Below are 17,563 nucleotides of genomic sequence, written 5' to 3'. Positions count from 1 at the left end.
CGAAATAAACAAAAAATTCATACATTTTTTGGCATTTTAAAGGGAACGAGCTCAAATTCACGTGAGAATGTCAAACCCACATCAAATTCGTCGGAAATCTTTATGAAATTAGGTGAGTGAAAGGAAAAGAGAGTGAAAATGAGATGAATAAAAATGTTTATTTGAATTAAAGGATATTTTAATCCTAATTTGAAATAAAAGTCTAATTTTCAATATTTTACAATTAATGAGTCTAATTTTAATATTTTTTTACTTTTTTTAGGCCAACTTTATAAAATTCTCCTCTACATACAAAAATAAAAACATAAAAGAAGAAGAAATTTATGTATGGTTTTTAAGTGTGTCGTACTCGCTGATTATCTCTCTCCACGTTCAATCAAACCAAAAGGTTGTGGTTTCCGACTTTGCACCGCAGGCAATAATGGGTCATGAGCATTTTGTAGCCAATCACAACTCGACAACGCATGCTACAAGTAAACCACCATGGTGTAGCTACAAAAACCACCTCTTTCTCTCTCTCACGAACACACACAGAGACAAAAATCTATCAGCCTAATCCTAACCAACACGAAAACGCACTTCCCTCGTTCATTCCACTCACTTTACTTTTGTCTTTAATATATGTATTCCCATTATGCCTAGTTCGTTGCACACGTTTTCTCAGACACCTCCGATTTGGCAAACAAGGAAACCTCTTCTTTCCCCTTACAAAGCCCTCTCTTAAATTCTGAGCTTCGGTTCTCAGGTCGGGATTTGTTTCTTCTTTGGGGTTATAAGTTTCCTTGTTTGTGCCTCTCCCACAAAACCAAAACCTATTAAAAAAAAAAAATACCAGACAGCTTATTAGGATAATAAAGAGGAAAACAAAGCACCAAAAGTGAAAATTAATATAAAAAAAAAAGATGGGAAGAGGTAAGGTTGAACTGAAACGCATAGAGAACAAGATCAACCGGCAAGTCACTTTTACCAAAAGAAGAAATGGGTTGTTGAAGAAAGCGCACGAGATCTCTGTCTTGTGTGACGCTGAAGTTGCTGCCTTTGTATTCTCTCACAAAGGAAAGCTCTCCGAGTACTCCACCGATTCTAGGTATTGTGTGTTTATATTTTATCTTTAATGGGGTCGCATCTTTTTCTTTGTTATGTGCTAAATAAACTCTCTTTTAATCCTTCGCACCTTAAGTATTGATTTTTATATGCTTATAATTTATATAACGACTCAAAATGGAGGATTTGGCATAAGATATTCCAATATTATGTAGAATTATTCCGCTGCAGAGGCTTGATATTTGTAAACTGGGTTGGATTAGGTCAGAGCTTTTTTTTATCGATCTTGATAAGAGTTAGGGTTACGTATTTGCAGGGAGAATAAGCCTTGTGTGACAATGACTTATTATTTATACATATAACTATCTTTCAAGATTTAACACGATATCTAGCTATTTCATCTCATTTCGTGGTCTAAAGTTTTCAACTATCAATATTCAAGTTTTTTGTAATTGTTTTATCAAAATTAAGTTGAAGAGGTTGGATTTGACAACACTTACTTTTAAAAAGTCAGTATGGTATGAGTTTCGGATAGATATTTTGTAAAGACTTTTTGTTTCACTGAAGCTTAGGATTATTTTTCCAACAAATAGGAAGGCGTAATTTCTTTATCTTTTTTTTTTTCTTTCCCTAAATATTATTAGTGAGGCCTACACTACTTATCTGATAAAGATGTTTATGATTGTAAAAAGAAAAGAAAGGAAAGGCAGTCAAAGATGTGGTTTGTAATTATGTGGTCCTTAAAATTCGTTGTACAAAAATCGCTAAAAAAATAACACCTATATACATATGATGTAGCGATTACTTATATTTGTTTCGGGATAAAAGTTGTACCTTGGAAACTAAAATGTTCAAATGTGACTTAAATCTTGCATACAAAGTAGGGCAGACCATTTCTAAACTTAAAACTGTAATGTAGCCATAATTTAGATAAGTTTTGTTTATTAGCCATCACAATTTATTACCTATGGAATAAAGACTACACTACCCTTCAACATAATTCCTGCCTAGTAACACAAATATACTTGACAAAAAAAAAACGAAATAAATGAATATAATTACACACAACCAATTACACAAATTACAATGGAAAACCAAAACGTCCTTCTCATTCAACATAAACACTTGCAGGAAAAAAAAAAAAAAAAAAAAAAAAAAAAAAAACCCAGACGCTCAAGAACATCTCGCAAATTAAAAAATTATATTAACAAAAACCGAACTCATTGTTCTTTCCTTCAAAACCAGAACAACAAACAAGCTGGAAAAAACAAAGAAGAAGAATGTGAAGAAAACAATAACGAGTAATCAGAGGTTTTCGACTTCAAACAATAATTTCTATATATTAACTTAAACTTCTATATATTAATTCAGCAATATTTTTTTTTGCCTTCATTGTCCAATTGTAAAAAAAACCCCAGAATCACGAACAAATAGAATAAAAAAAATGAAGAAGACTATGGAGAAAACAGAGACGAATGAATAAAGGCTTTCGGATTCAAAGGTAACTCTTATAAATTTACATAAATAAATCGGAATTTCAAAAAGTGAGTTACAATTCTCTACAAAGTATTAGATCCTAGATATGGAGTGTTTAGTCATACACGAGAAAACTAAGTCTTTCAAAATTTTAAATATGTGTTTGAAAAATAATGCAAATAATCAAAATTGATTTGTTTTGTATCGCTTAAATTTTTTCTAGATACGAAAATGATTAAGAAAGGGAATACGTGTGCTTTATAAAGTCCAACGGCTTTGCTTATTTTTTGTTCTTTGAATAATGCAAATAATCAAAATTGATTTGTTTTGTATCGCTTAAATTTTTTCTAGATACGAAAATGATTAAGAAAGGGAATACGTGTGCTTTATAAAGTCCAACGGCTTTGCTTATTTTTTGTTCTTTGATGTTTATTTATGCGGATATATAGTTCATCTCGAACATAGTAATTAGATCAGTGTTTTGGAACTTGTTGCGAGAATTATGAATACGCATTTTGTTACTATTACATACCATCCCAATTATTTTAACTACTATACACCATCATTTTGCCTGCATAAAATTTGAAATATTCTTAGAACAAATTTTTCACTTAATATCGTTATTTTAATATTTTCATATTTTTTATATAATAATTTAGTTTACTAGTCGGAACCTTGGGCATTATTCCCCAAAAATAAAAAAGATTAGGTACATATTAGAAGTATAATGTAAACATATGGCTGACATGAAAACGTTAAGTGGAAACCATATTTTAAGAACATCGTATATTTTATCTTAAAAGGTAAGATGGACATTAGAGCAAGACTGTAAACTTATTAGGTCTTTATTCCCCAATACACCGATCTTATTCGAGTTCATTTAATTTATGTATATATTTTTATTTGATGCGGAAAAATTTCCAGGTAATTTATTTAAGTTATTCAAACAGTGAAACAACGTGATTTTTACTATAAAAGATAAATTAAGCCCGAAGTTAACGATTATTTTGCTAATTCCAAATATTTATATAAAAGATTACGGTTTTTTTATAAGTAAGGGTTTTCTTCCATGTATTTTCCTTTATTTAAAGTTTATTAGATTGTCGTTTATCCTATTTTCAAAATATGTTTGTATTATGAATTTTGTTTTCGACTATTGAATATCTGAAAGTTATATTATATGGCAGGTAATTATCTAGTTGGAATAATATCGAGAGGGCACTTTTATTTGCTTAAGAGAACTAGAGACTAAGAAGAAAACGTGACAATTTAATGAAAACACACTCCTCTAAGCTAGACGACTAATTTGAGGCTACTTAAGTAGCAAGAAAACACAGCTTTAGTCCTCTGGTTCGTTTTATAGTTGCTAAACTATATAATACCTTCTTAATACAGAAAGTATAAGATAGAGAGTTTTAGTTTTTTTGGAGAATATGTGATCTTGTGGGGGTGTGTGCGTGCATGTGTGTGTGTTGGTGTGTGTGTTAAAGAAATCCTGTTTTTCCTATAATGTATGAGTCTACACAAATACAAACCTTGAAGTAAAACTCTAATATATAAACCTTGTTTTGTTGAGTCGCCACAAATCAGTAAGAGGTTTTTGGAGCAGTATCTAGAAAAAGTAAGTTCTTTAGATAGTAAATAGTTCCTTAAAGAATGGTGTTTGACTAAGTTTTTTTTTTTTTTTTTTGAAACAGTGTTTGACTAAGTTTTGGTCGCTGTGAAACATTTACCAAATATTGCAACTTTATTACTATCTTAATTAGTTGTAACTTAAATCAATGTTTTTTTTTTTGTGATTTCTTCTATGTCATGAAAATATTATATCTGAATGTAAATTACTAGTCCTCTAAATGTTTCCACTAAACGTACCTTGGTGGTGTGGCCATATTCTCCTGAAATTGCATTAAGAATTTTTTCAAATATAAGCGATAACACACTAAAAATTCGTTTTATAGCCTATAATTTTTTTTTTTTTTTTTTTTTTGTTGTCAATTATATGATTTATTGGATCAAATTATCATGGAAGATCAAAGTAAGAAAATAATGTTTTTTTATGGTTCATATCAGCATTCGACTGCAGCAAGTTGCAAAACAAAAACAAAATGCGCCTCGCTGCAACTTTACGGGACTAGTTGCGATAGTATAAAGAGTAATTTTTTTAATTGTTAATTAATTAGGTTTTGGCTAAAAGGAAATTTTTCTTAACGAGTCATATTTTTTCAATTTATGACACCTTTGAGATGAAAACCAAATTTAGTATTATTTTGTCGTAGTTTATGAAATTTCTCAGTTTATTTTTATGATTCCTTGTCCTTATACTTCTAATTCATATTTCATAATTTATAAACTTGATTTTACAATTAAATATCTCGATATAGCTCCTTTTTCCAATGAGGAAGTTTGTAGGATGACTTTATTGTATAGATTTCAGTACAAGGCCTGGCTCTTATAAAGAAATGACAATTCGTAGATGTCATGATAATTGTATCTAGCTAAGAAGACACTCGTATAATAAAACCTAGTGTTTCAGAACAATAGTGAAATCCACTTTGTTTCCACCTGTGTTTTTTTTTTTTTTTTTTTATATATATATATATATTGTTGTTGTACGTAGTTATAGGTGTTTAGGAAATGACAATACGAAAGTGTACCTTAGTGAATGTATATCGGTAGGCGTAGCTGGTGACAACTTTTGCTCTTGCCATATAAACTTAAATGTTTAAAAAAAAAATAAAAAAAAAACCCTTTTAGTTAAGGATTGGAGTAAAAAAACCAACTCCAATATTAACACTTCAAGAGCTACCAGATTCTCAAAAGAACTATATTTTATCGTTTATCTCTTTACTTTGACTTTGGGTTACTTCAACCTAGAAATAAATGGAAACTCTTCAATAGAGGGAAACTTCATCTGAATTCAGACAGTTTGTAAAATAAAAATTTCATGAATTTTGTAAAACTTCGAAATATGAAATAACTGAATTTTAATAGTTCTTCATGGGAAACTGTAAATTTAATATTTTTTTTATTATAGAACATTAACAGAAAACCTGTAAATTGATTGAAAGAGTTTAAGGAGGAGTAGGTGAAATGTGAAAAGGTTACTAAAATTTCTGCGTATTAGTTGTATTTTTTTTTTTTTTACCACGGCTGAAAAAGTAATCCACAATCTTCGACTAGTATAACGGATTTACAAATTTTGTATGATACTCTTGGCAACTAGTATCCTTGAAGTCAAATCAAGGACTAACAAATTAATTATTATTTGTTAGTAACTTCTTTTGGTTTGACTTTGTGTACAGTACTTTTAACTATTTGTTAATATATCTTAAACATATGGACGTACTTTTTAATTAAGATAGTTAACCGTAGGTAATAAGTAAGTTTTGATAAATTTTTTAACATATATATCCCACTAATCGCAGCATGGAGAAGATTTTGGAACGATATGAGCGATACGCATACGCAGAAAAACAATTGTCCGCAATACAATCTGAAGCCAACTTCCAGGTTATCTTTGAATATACTCCAAACGTGATTTACTATTCTAAGGGGGTGTTATAAGCTTTCTTTTGAACTTTTATATAGATATTTGGTACAACTTCCGTTTTTTTCTTAGACTGTTAATAAACTATCAATATTCCACGCTCTTTATTTCTCGGTATTCTTGTGTGAGTACAACTTCCGTTTTTCTTTCACTGTTTATAAATTATCTTTCACAGTTATTTCAAGAACACGTGTATTCGGGTTCGTATTTAAAGGAGAATACAACTCCACCACTCTAACTCGTGCAACTTTATTGATTATTTATGTGTTACAATGCATCTAGATTTCATTTGAAGTTTAGGGTTTGTCTGTATATTGAAAATATAAAAGGAAAATATAAATCGAAGGAATAATTGGAATGTGATGTTTTTATTTTTGGAAGTCGTAGAATATATATGTTAAAAATTGGTGTGAACGACGTGATACGTGAGTCCCCACCAGTAAACATTTGAATAGATTTCATTTCAGACACGATTTTCCATAGAAAATAGAATCTCTTTGTTATAGATTTTCTCTTGTTTTTCTTTCGGTAAAATGAACACACATAAAAAAAAAAAAAGAGGAGTCCTATTTTACTTTTCAATCCTATTTTCCAGGTTTAAACATTCCCTTAAAGATCATATTATTGTGCCCTCTAATTAAACAAATTTAAATAGTATCTTACTCGAATTGAGTTGGCTATTCAAGTGTAGAAGTAGTTTGCTGTGAACGAAAAAAACAAAATTAATAATAATTTTGCTACTACAATTAGAGAGTGCATAACCCTCTTTAGGATTTCATACTTTTCGTCCTTATTTGAAAATTGTTTTTCTTGAATGAATATTCGCTAAACTAAGCAAGGTATTAATATCGTAGATACTACAGGAGAACTGGACTGTGGATTACGCTAGACTCTCGTCTAAGATTGAAATTCTGCAGCGAAACCGAAGGTACAATATTATTTTTATTATCTTTAATTCGTATTACATCATTGATCTTGCTGTAATCTTACAGGCACTACTTGGGAGAAGATCTAGACTCTTTGAGTCAAAACAACCTCCAAAATCTGGAGCAACAGCTTGAGATTTCTCTGAAAAATATCCGAACAAGAAAAGTATGCACACATATTCTCATGTCATAACTCATTATTCGAGTACTCCCTATATATATATATATATATATACATATATATATGTATACATATACATTAAACACATGTTAGTTAACCAATTGGTACATCTAATTTTGAAGAATCAACTAATGAGCGAGACCCTCTCCGATCTGCACAAAAAGGTAATATATGTATGTCTGTATATATATATATATATATATATATATATATATATGTATGTATGATCAACATAACAAATTGTCCAGTTTAAACAGAATTCTCATTGTTGCTCTGTAATTGCAGGAAAAGACAGTGAGGGACCAGAATTCCATGCTTGAAAAACAGGTAACATACAAAATATTAGATTGATTTAATAATGGAGTCTAGGATATGCTCTTGAACTTTTGACATTTGATAATTTACTCATGTTTTTGTTTAGTAAAATATTAGATTTTTTTTTCTTCTTATATGTCTCTCTAAGAAGTTTAAATTCTCTTTATTATTTTATGTATCCAAACGAAAAACAGAAATGAGTTGTTTTTCATGCTTGTTGAAGTTTGTCTAGAGAAAAAAAATTATATCAATTAGCGAAATAGCTACCCTCTATTAAAATTATAGCCAAACTATTTAAATAATTAAAGAAATAACATAACATATGCCTATGTTTTCATTATATGATGCAAGTCATGTCTTAATTTTGGTTGTTTTTTAATTTTATTTATTTTTAATTTTTTTAGATAATTTGAGATAAGAAGTTTGAATAGGATATATACCTAACTCTCCCAAATATATATATATATATATATATATATATATATATATATATATATATATATAACTTTAATTGTCATATGAAAGATCAGGATATAATTGTTGCACAACATCTCGCCTATATGTTACCTTTTCTAGTCCATGTTTGTGTAATCTGCAAGAAAAAATATAATACGATAAAGACTGTCTAAGAATAATATATCGTTACAGATTTTATCTATAATTTTATATTTTAAGCTACCATTAGAATCCAGTCACAATTTTTCACTTACGCTAATATTAGTAAATTATACAAATTATCTTGTAGGCGCGTATATGGAAATATTTTTATGAGAGGGGCTTTTTTAATTTTATAACACTTAAAAAATAGTATATTTAAGCATTTTTTTTTCTGACGGAGTCTTCCCAATACCTGAAGAGGTGATGTTCCCATTCAAATTGTCATATTTTTTTCTAAAGACGGAAAGAAGGGTGAAATTTACACATCAGTTGAATAGTACTCCCCAAAGTTCGAAGCTTTTATAATTTAGGCACCATCAAACCTAATTTAGTGCGATCTTTATTAGAGAGAGAGAGGCTTATATGAAAATAATTTTGTTAGGGGTACATATTTTTAATTATTTGTTAAACCAGGTTTTTTTTTTTTTTTTTTTTTTTTTTTTACTAAAGAGGCTACATCCCATTAAAGTTATTGAATGTTATTTTTCTTTATGCAGAACATTGACATACATTTATTTTGTTGGATTGACTAATGATAGATCAAGGAAAAAGAGAAAAATATTGCAGTACAGGTTCAACAGACGCACTGGGAGCCACAACCCCAGGTTCCTCATAGTACCTCCTTTATGTCATTGGCTTCACCAACCCCAACCAGTACTCACCTAAACATTGGGTAACCACACCTATATATGTATATATACACACACACATATATATATATATATATATATATATATATACATATATCAAACTACCTCAAAACATGTTTATCACTTCTTACTTTATGGTTGTAGAAATATGCGTAACAAGCATTTGTTAATTCTTAGAATGTTTCCATCAACTGTTTTGTGTTGTAGACATTTGACAAATTAGCATTTGTTGCCAATGTGAATTGTTTCCATGCAGTGGAACGTACGGTGACGACGAGGAAGCTGCGAGCAGGAACAACACTGATCTAGACCTATCCCTTGAACCACTCTATCCGTGCCACATTGGATACTTCGCTGATTGATAACAAACTTTCTAATGAACTACTATTGATCGAATCTAATTTATAATTTTAGATCAAGACGCTGGTTATTGTAACGTATCTATATATATCTAAGTGGATCACAACTTTGTGTGGACATGGGAAATAATCTTTGGAATCTTGATAATCAGCTTAACTAGTAGTCCTAAGTGTGAAATGTAGTCTTATTCTATTTTGCTTTTTGTTATTTCCTATGATATGTATAAACATGAGAATTTTACCCGTTGCTCGCGTACTAGCCCGTTATCCATTTTAAACGGGTCGGACAAATACCTGTTCTTTTTAGGTAAACGGGTAATACCTGTTATAATGTTAACGAGTCCGAGTATGAGTAACGGAATTGTCCCCTATTACCCGGAACCCGGCTTGTTATTTATAATATATTAAATATATAATACGCAATATACATTTATTTATTTAAAACAAATTAGTTTACAATTATATAATATATGTATGTATATATATTTATATATACTGGGTCCGTTTGGCATAGCTTTGTTTTTTAAAAAAGTGCTTTTAGTTTCAGTTTTTTATAAAAACTGTTTTTTTCAAAAACAGTTAGGTGTTTGTTAAACTGTTTATAAAACAGTTGTTGCTGGTAACAAAAACTGATTTAGCGTTTGGTAAAATAAATATATTATGATCAAAAGACTAAAATAGACATGTTCTTAAAAATGAAATAATAATTATTAATATGCTTATATATATATATATATACTAGTTTTAGTGTTTTTAGTTTTTTTGTTCGTGCTACAAATGATACAAATACATCTGATCATACCCTAATATCATTGAAAAATTATTTAAAATTATATTTTGTATTAAAAAAATTACATATGAATTCTCTCATAAAATATATGAATATGATTTTTATACTCCCGACTCAAAAACTATCATGTTGGCAACCTAGATAATAACTTGAATGAAAAAATTCATAGCCTGTAAAAAAGAAGTTAAATAAATAATGACGCTTATGGCCCACATAACATATTCTATGTTATATTATATACATATATTTTTTTAAGAGAATTATATGCATATTATAATCCTTGTGTAGCAACGTAGTTTCCAACAAAACACATGTAGAATATCAATGTTAAAGCCCAGGCCATCTCCAAGCCCAGTCCAAATATAATTTAGGATATAACAATTTAGGGTTTTTTGTGTCATTACGTAGGCAACACAGTTCATCAGATCTGTGAAAGCTTCTCTTCCACTCCCTCTCTCTCTCTCTCTAAACGACACAGCCCATCAATCTCGCACATCAATGGCGATCTGTTCCTGCTTCAACCAGTAGCCAATTTGCTCCCATAATCTCTTCTATCTTTCTCCTCTCTCTCTCTCTCTCATCACTGCATTAGTCGTTCAAACGCCTCCAACAATGGTGACTTCAGGTTCTTCTCTGAGACCTCGCTTCGTCGAAGATATCTTCAAGGACTTCACCGCTCGTCGCACTGGTTAATTGTAAACGTGTATTTATTTTCTTCTGGACTGCGTTTCTTAATTAAAAAGTTTAGGAGATAATTTAGGGATTTTAAAAATTGACTAAGGATATTAAAGTAATTGTCTTGTTGTTTTAAAAACGCTGTTTAAAAAAGCTAGGATTTGTAGCTTTTCCGAATCTTGTATAAATTTCAAAAGCGATTTTGAAGTTTTTCCTAAACGCAGTTTTACCAAACGCCCAAAATCGGTTTAGCTTTAACTAAAAACAAAAACAGGAGAATTTAATCTGTACATACATATATCACGTCACTACTACAAATATTATATTTTAAGACATTAAAAGTACGACTTAAAAAAGATTTGAAGTCGTATCAGAAAACGACATCTACGTGAGTGACTTAAAAAGTTTATATAATTAAAGACATTTTAAAAAACGTCTTCAAATCTCTAACAAAAATGACTTCAAATAACTAATAAAATGATTTAAAAAAAGGGTCCACGTAGGAAAAAAATTGCTGATGTGGAGACAGTTATTATGACTTTTAAAAAGTGTCACTAAATGTCTAAGAAAAACGTCTTCAAATATATTAAATAAAAGACTTCAAAAAGATGCCATGTAGACATGAAAATATTGACGTGGACACGATTATATTTACGAATAGGACATCTATTTAATGTCATACATAAATGCTTTAGAAAATAAATTATTTTCTTATAAATAAATGATTCTGCAATATCAAAATAGTATGATGACGTGGAAGTATAAAGCGCCAAAATAACACTAAACATAAAAACAAAATTTTGAAAGAGAAATTTCATTTCTTATACCTAAAAGTTATGAAAATATCTCAATTAGACTCACTAGTTCACAAATATCTAAAATTAGACTTTTGTACTAATTTCGGACAAAAATACCCTTTCAAGGTAATAAAACCATCTTAACTTCATTCCCTACTTCTTTTCATCTCTCATTCTCTCTCATTTCCTCTCGTTTCATCATTTTCGAGTATCCAATTCGTTCAATCCCGTCGAAATGGGTTAGTATGCTCATTCATTCATCTTTTATAGTTATGTTGATATAGTTTGTGTAGAAAAAAAAAGTTTGTAGATTTAGGTCAAATAACCCGGAATTTAACGTTATTTCCGATGAAATCCGATAATTTTATGATGAAATTTAAGTACTATTTCCGACGAAATTCAAGCTGAATTTCTGACAGGATCCGACCAGATCTGGCAAGGTCCAGAATCCGACCGGATCTGGCAGGATTCGACCGGATCCGACAGTGTCCCAAGAAAATTAAAAAATCCGGTTTTTTTATTTAATGTATTTTATGTGATATTTATTGCAGTTTTGTTGATGGTTAACAGCACATGGGAGAGAAGTGGACACTTATACGTGTTCAAAAATGCAAGAACATTTCCACTTGAAGTTTCGAAAGAGACGACGTACACGGGGTTAGTCGACAAGGTGTACAATAGAGTCGATATAGACAGATCAAAGTATGACTTAAAGTTAGAAGTTCCATATGAAGCGGGTAATATGCCGATTGAGCCAGCTTTGTTGAAGGACGATATTGATGTTAAGTATTATACGAAGTGCAAAAGTCGTAGAAAATATGCACTTTGTGTAACTTTGATATCGAAAGAAATCACAGCATTCAGTGCAAACAAAGTAGATAAAGGAAAAAATGTTATCAATGAAGAGTTGCCTCGTGTTGAACTCAACAAGAGACGAAAGAATTTGATAATCACCGATCGAGATGATGAAGTATACGTGCATGACAGAGATGATTATCACAACAACGAGGAAGAAGATGATGAAGAACAAAATAACAAAGTTGACGAAGATAAAAGTGACAAGGGAGAAGTTGGACACAACGGTGACAAAGAAACAAAATTCGACGAGTTTGCAAATCATGAAGAATATAAAGATTTTGTTAAACATTTTGCAGTACCATCATGACACGGTGAACCATCACAACAAGGTGAACCATCACGTGACCCTCGTAAAGATGTTTCACAAACGGATTTCGTGCGTTATTCATGGGAAGCCCCTGACTTCACAACCAATGATGTTGTCAAAGAAGAACGTAATGAAGGTCCAACTCTGTTGTCACATTCTTCCACAGGTAATAAAAATAATGAGATCTACTTATAATATGGAAAATGTTATGTTATATATTTTATAACCATTGATTACATGCAATAGGTAGCACAAAAGATATATACATTGGGAAAGAGTTTGAGTCAAAGAAACAGATGAAGCAACAGATTCATGTTTTTGCTCTAAAAAATAATTTTGAGTTTAGAGTGAAATCGTCTTCGAAAAAGAGATGGTATGTCATATGAAAAAATTAGATGTACACTTGGAAGCTGAGGGGTGTTGTGCAGTGGTCTGATATGTGGCAGATAACGTCGTATGAGAGTAGACATTCTTGCGCGCGTGTGGTTCGAACAGAAGGTCATAGAGGAGCTGCACCTTGGGTTATTGGGCACGTCTTCAAAGATAAGTACAACATTAGCTCTATGGCTGAATATTCTGCGCATAACGTAAGAGAGGAAGTCAAGACAAGATGGGGTGTTGGCATATCGTACTTGAAAGCTTGGAGAACAAGGGAGAAAGAAATTTCTTACGTAAGGGGTACACCAGAAGAATCTTATCAGAAGTTACCATCTTGGTTATACATGTTGGAGCAGAAGAATCCAGGTACTCTTACGGAGTTTGTGAAAGATGGCGATAGATTCAAATACGCGTTCTTTTCATTATGAGATTTTTGAAGTTGATTCTGAGTCTCGATCATATTATTCCACATTTCCTCCGTCAAAGACCACATAGGGAGATGATCGGGACGAGCGGGATGATCGGGACGACCGAGAGGTGCGCGAAGTGCGGGCTGAAATGATTGAAACTAATAACTACTCAACATGATTGAAACTAATAACTACTTCACTAAAACTAGTAATTAATAAATAAAATTTACCTGACGAGGTTCTCGCGGTGTATCTGAAACATAATCATCATCATCGTCTTCATCACTCCACAAGTTCTCCTCTTCGTCCTTTTCCGCTTCTCTGACTCCGTCGGCTTCTTTCGCGATTGACTGTACTAAATCAATCTCTTCCTCGATATTACGTGGCTCAACCATGTTTTCGCCTTCAGTCGGATAGAGCGATTGACTGAGTTGCGTTTCTAGTTGCTGGAAGAACTCGCGCTCACCGGTCCTTGGTCTCAACATCTGAAGAACACCGAGCTACAAGAGAAAAAAATTATAAATACTTAAAATTTAGATAAGTGTATAAATTATTTATAAAACATAAAAAATTATAATTACCATTTTTTTAAGGAAAACCTTCTCGACGTCCTTGCGTGTCACCACTCGAACGCTTGACCACGAAAGCATCCTCGGTACTCGAACACCGATATTGTTCCCGAACTGCTGACCAATCTCCGGAATAGCCTCGAACGCCCAATATTGCATCGCGTGCAAATTCCCTAGTAAGGAATACTTCGCCTCCTTCTGAAGAATGTTCTCATTGGCGGATTTGTCCTTTTGTTTTAGACAGTAGCGGTTCATGTCCATAGAGAAGGCGGAGAAAGTCTCTGTCCACGTGATGTTCCCCCATGGCAGAAAATAGAAGAACGACAAGTCCTCAACCATGTAGAGATACTTGTCGTTGATGACTCTGTTGTGTTCTACTCCGAGGAGATACCCAATGACAAACACGCACAATCCGAGCTTGTACGCATCCTCCGGATCTTGACATGTCTTGAACGCGTTCATCAAGACTTCGAAGTTGGTGTTTCGCACGCCGTTCAAGTGATCGGTCACGAGCCTATCACTTCTTCGCTCGTTCTGCTCCTCCACCGTCGGACCGTCTTCCATACTAAATCCGGTGATGAACGCGTATTCGAGTTTACCGAATCTCACGTGTTTATTTCCGATAGCGAAGTGAATCTCACCCCTTTTCGCTGACTCCACCTTTCGACGAAGCAGAGAGTGTAAGAGTACTAAAGAGAAATTTAGCGTCGTCGCCTCGAAGAATTGAGCGAACGGAGTCTCTGCAATCCTTTGAAGAAGATCCAGAGCTGTGAATTTTTCTTTCACAAGCTTCAACATTCCCGAACCACTATATGTGATTCGACCCGAAAAATTACTCTCACATAGCAACATCAATTTCTCCTAAAACACGAGTTATAACAAGTTTAATCACGTAATATATAACAAATAATTTTAAAAAATCCAATAATAAATTATAAAAACAAAACAAATATCATTCATTCATTCTTCATAACGTAATTCGACCCAGAAAATTACTCTCACATAAAAACGCCAATTTGTCCTAAAACACGAATTATAACAAATTTAATCACGTAATATATAAAAAAAAAACAATTTAAAAAAATCAACTAATAAATTATAAAAAAAAACAAATATCATTCAAAACACAACTAAAATCTGAAAAAACACAACTAAAATCTGAAAAAAAAAAAAAAAAAAAAAAAAACACAATTAAATCTGAAAAAAAAAATTAAAAAAACGCCTTTGGGAGGTCGGATCTCGTCGGATCCAGTCGGCGTCGGAGACGGTCGGATCCCATCGGATTCGGTTGGATCCCGACCGAATCCGATGGGATCCATAAAAAATACCCAATTTTAAAAAAAAAAATTCGACCCCGTCGGAACCCATCTCTTCAAAATTACCCAGATTTAAAAAAAAAAATTAATATCATCGGATCCCCTCTCTTTGAAGATCATTGGATTGTTTCGGATCCCGTCGGATTCCATTGGATTCGGTCGGATCCGACCGAATCCGATGGAATCCGACGGGATCCAAACAAAATATCCATATTAAAAAAAAAAATCACCTATCTTCCATTACTCAAATCAACCCTAAATAACTAAAAACCACTCTAATCTTATATCCTATCAATCCTACACTAATCAAACCATGACAAAACCATTAAAAAACTAACTTTTTTTTTTGTCATTTTGAGGTTTGGAAGGCTATGGAGGTTGATGTAGGTCAGATTTGGTGAGGTTGGCGTTGGATTTGGTGGTGGGCGCCGGATTTGGCGAGGTCGGCGTCGGATTTGGTGAGGTTGGAGTCGGATTTGGTGAGAGCGTCGGATTTGGTGTGGAGAGAAAGTGAGAGAGTGAGAATGAAAGAGATGGAAAGAGATGGAGATGAGGTTTATTTTGAATTGAGGGTATTTTTGTCCAAAATTGGTACAAAAGTCCAATTTTGGATATTTTTTTATTAACGGGTCTAATTGAGATATTTCCATAACTTTGAGGTCTAGAAAATGAAATTTCTCTATTGAAATACTAATACAATTTGAATTTACAAGAATGATAACAAAAAATTACATACAATAATGTTTATATATATATATATATATATATATATATATATATATATTGAGCAAGTTCCGTATGACTTCTATGTTCTTTAATCCCAATGGAAGCCATACTTCCGCAGCACAAATGAAGCGTCAATGATCGTCATTAAAAAAAATTGAAGACCGCAACCATTTTCTTTGATATTTTACCATAATCTCCTGCCACAATATATACAATTTTTAATGAAACAAAAATAAAGCCATTTTGAAGTAATATAATCTATTTCTCACACAAAGTAACCATTCCAGACTCTAGATCCGCACATAAGAATATGACTCAAATCTTACCAGTAAATTTAAAGGATGTGTTATTACCTTTTTTATGATTCTCAATAGGTATTCTCACAGCCCTGCACACTGCAACAGAAACCAAGCGACATTGTCGTCTTCGTCAAAATTGAAAACAATATCTTCTGTGGGGTATTTGGTCGAGCACTTGGGTGACTTCGTCGAAACCATCATTAACAATTCAAAAATTACCCCAAAATATCCAGAATATCGATAATGGAAATCGAAGCACGATTCATAATGCGAACATGCACAATGTTCCATCATTCACATTCAAAATCAACAATAAGAGAGAAAAAAATCAACGGAATCAAATAATAAAAACCACAACAGCCTAACCTGCCATTCCTCATTATCTTTTGCCGAGATGGAGTGGGGACGGTGAACGAAGTCCTTTTTTTCCACGAGGATGGAATGGCCTACGACGGTGGCAGTGTCGGCAGCACTATTTCGCTCCCTCCTCGGTCGATGCTCCTGGGTCCTTCGATTTGTGAATAGTGGCCTGTTTCCAGGGATGTGTTTGGAGCGGCTCAGATTGAATTTGAGAGGCTAGGATTTCCAAATCTTCTCTTTCCCTCCCCTACAAGCGTATCTTCTCGATTTATTGGCTGGCTTGATCGTCTCTTCTACCAGCAAAAAAGATAAATAAAGAAAAACGAAGAAATCAAAACAAATTTTGACGGTTTCAACTTTCATCAGGAAATAACACTATTTTACGGTTTAATAAACAAATCGGTTTCATTTTGTTTAAAATGAATATGAATAATAAACAAATAATTATAATATTTTAATTTATGCCTTAAAATCAGCTTTCTTAAAAGAAAAAAAAAGTTACAGAGGAAAGAAAATTAGCTTGTCCACGTAGATGTTGTAAATACGTTTTAAAGTCATCATTAAAAAAAAGACTTCATATAATATATTTTTAAATCCATTTGAATTAATGTTGATATTTTTAAAGACGGTTACAAAATGACCTAAAACAAATATTTTGATGACATCTATAAAAATAACTTCAAAAGATATATGAAGACATTAATAAAATGACTTAAAAGAAAATATCTATTTTTAAAGTCGTTTTAAAAAATACTTAAAATATTTTTAAAGTTAAAATTTAAACGTCTTAGAAACATATAAGTAATTGGAGTCATTTTGTAATTGAATTAAAAGATTTTATATCGATATTTTAAAGTCATTATTTTAACGTCTTTAAAAGCTCGTTGGAGTCGTTTTCTATACGACTTACAAAATCATTTGAA

At 32.0% G+C, this 17,563-nt stretch overlaps 1 protein-coding gene across 3 annotated transcripts; it reads left to right on the top strand.

Moving 5' to 3' along the window:
• The first annotated feature begins 526 nt into the window (after window positions 1–526).
• Window positions 527–9,318, top strand: LOC149390660 (truncated transcription factor CAULIFLOWER A-like). Of its 3 annotated transcripts, none has more exons than XM_089620662.1 (8): window positions 533–1,087; window positions 5,946–6,030; window positions 6,931–6,995; window positions 7,060–7,159; window positions 7,297–7,338; window positions 7,460–7,501; window positions 8,686–8,819; window positions 9,053–9,318. In XM_089620662.1, exons 1-8 carry the CDS (start codon window positions 903–905, stop codon window positions 9,156–9,158), a joined length of 759 nt encoding a protein of 252 aa, XP_089476788.1. In that variant the 5' UTR covers window positions 533–902; the 3' UTR covers window positions 9,159–9,318. The 3 variants fall into 3 exon arrangements, with proteins under 3 accessions (XP_089476789.1, XP_089476788.1, XP_089476787.1); XM_089620661.1 differs by having other exon boundaries at window positions 6,922–6,995; XM_089620663.1 differs by lacking the exon at window positions 9,053–9,318 and having other exon boundaries at window positions 527–1,087; window positions 6,922–6,995; window positions 8,644–8,766.
• Window positions 9,319–17,563: the final 8,245 nt, after the last annotated feature.

Source organism: Urtica dioica, chromosome 7 (assembly GCF_054948205.1).
Source record: "Urtica dioica subsp. dioica isolate 48M chromosome 7, U.dioica_male_clone48M_v1_H2, whole genome shotgun sequence".
Classification (NCBI taxonomy): domain Eukaryota; kingdom Viridiplantae; phylum Streptophyta; class Magnoliopsida; order Rosales; family Urticaceae; genus Urtica; species Urtica dioica.
Note: the sequence above shows the minus strand (reverse complement) of the source record. Positions and strands in the feature narration are given on the sequence as shown.

What these genes read in the sequence shown, in the direction of transcription:
- LOC149390660 (XM_089620661.1), top strand. Translation starts at nt 903, where the DNA reads ATGGGAAGAGGTAAGGTTGAACTGAAACGCATAGAGAACAAGATCAAC. An exon ending in ATTCTGCAGCGAAACCGAAG is followed by an intron (nt 6,996 to 7,059) that starts GTACAATATTAT and finishes GTAATCTTACAG; the next exon opens with GCACTACTTGGGAGAAGATC. An exon ending in AGTACTCACCTAAACATTGG is followed by an intron (nt 8,820 to 9,052) that starts GTAACCACACCT and finishes GTTTCCATGCAG; the next exon opens with TGGAACGTACGGTGACGACG.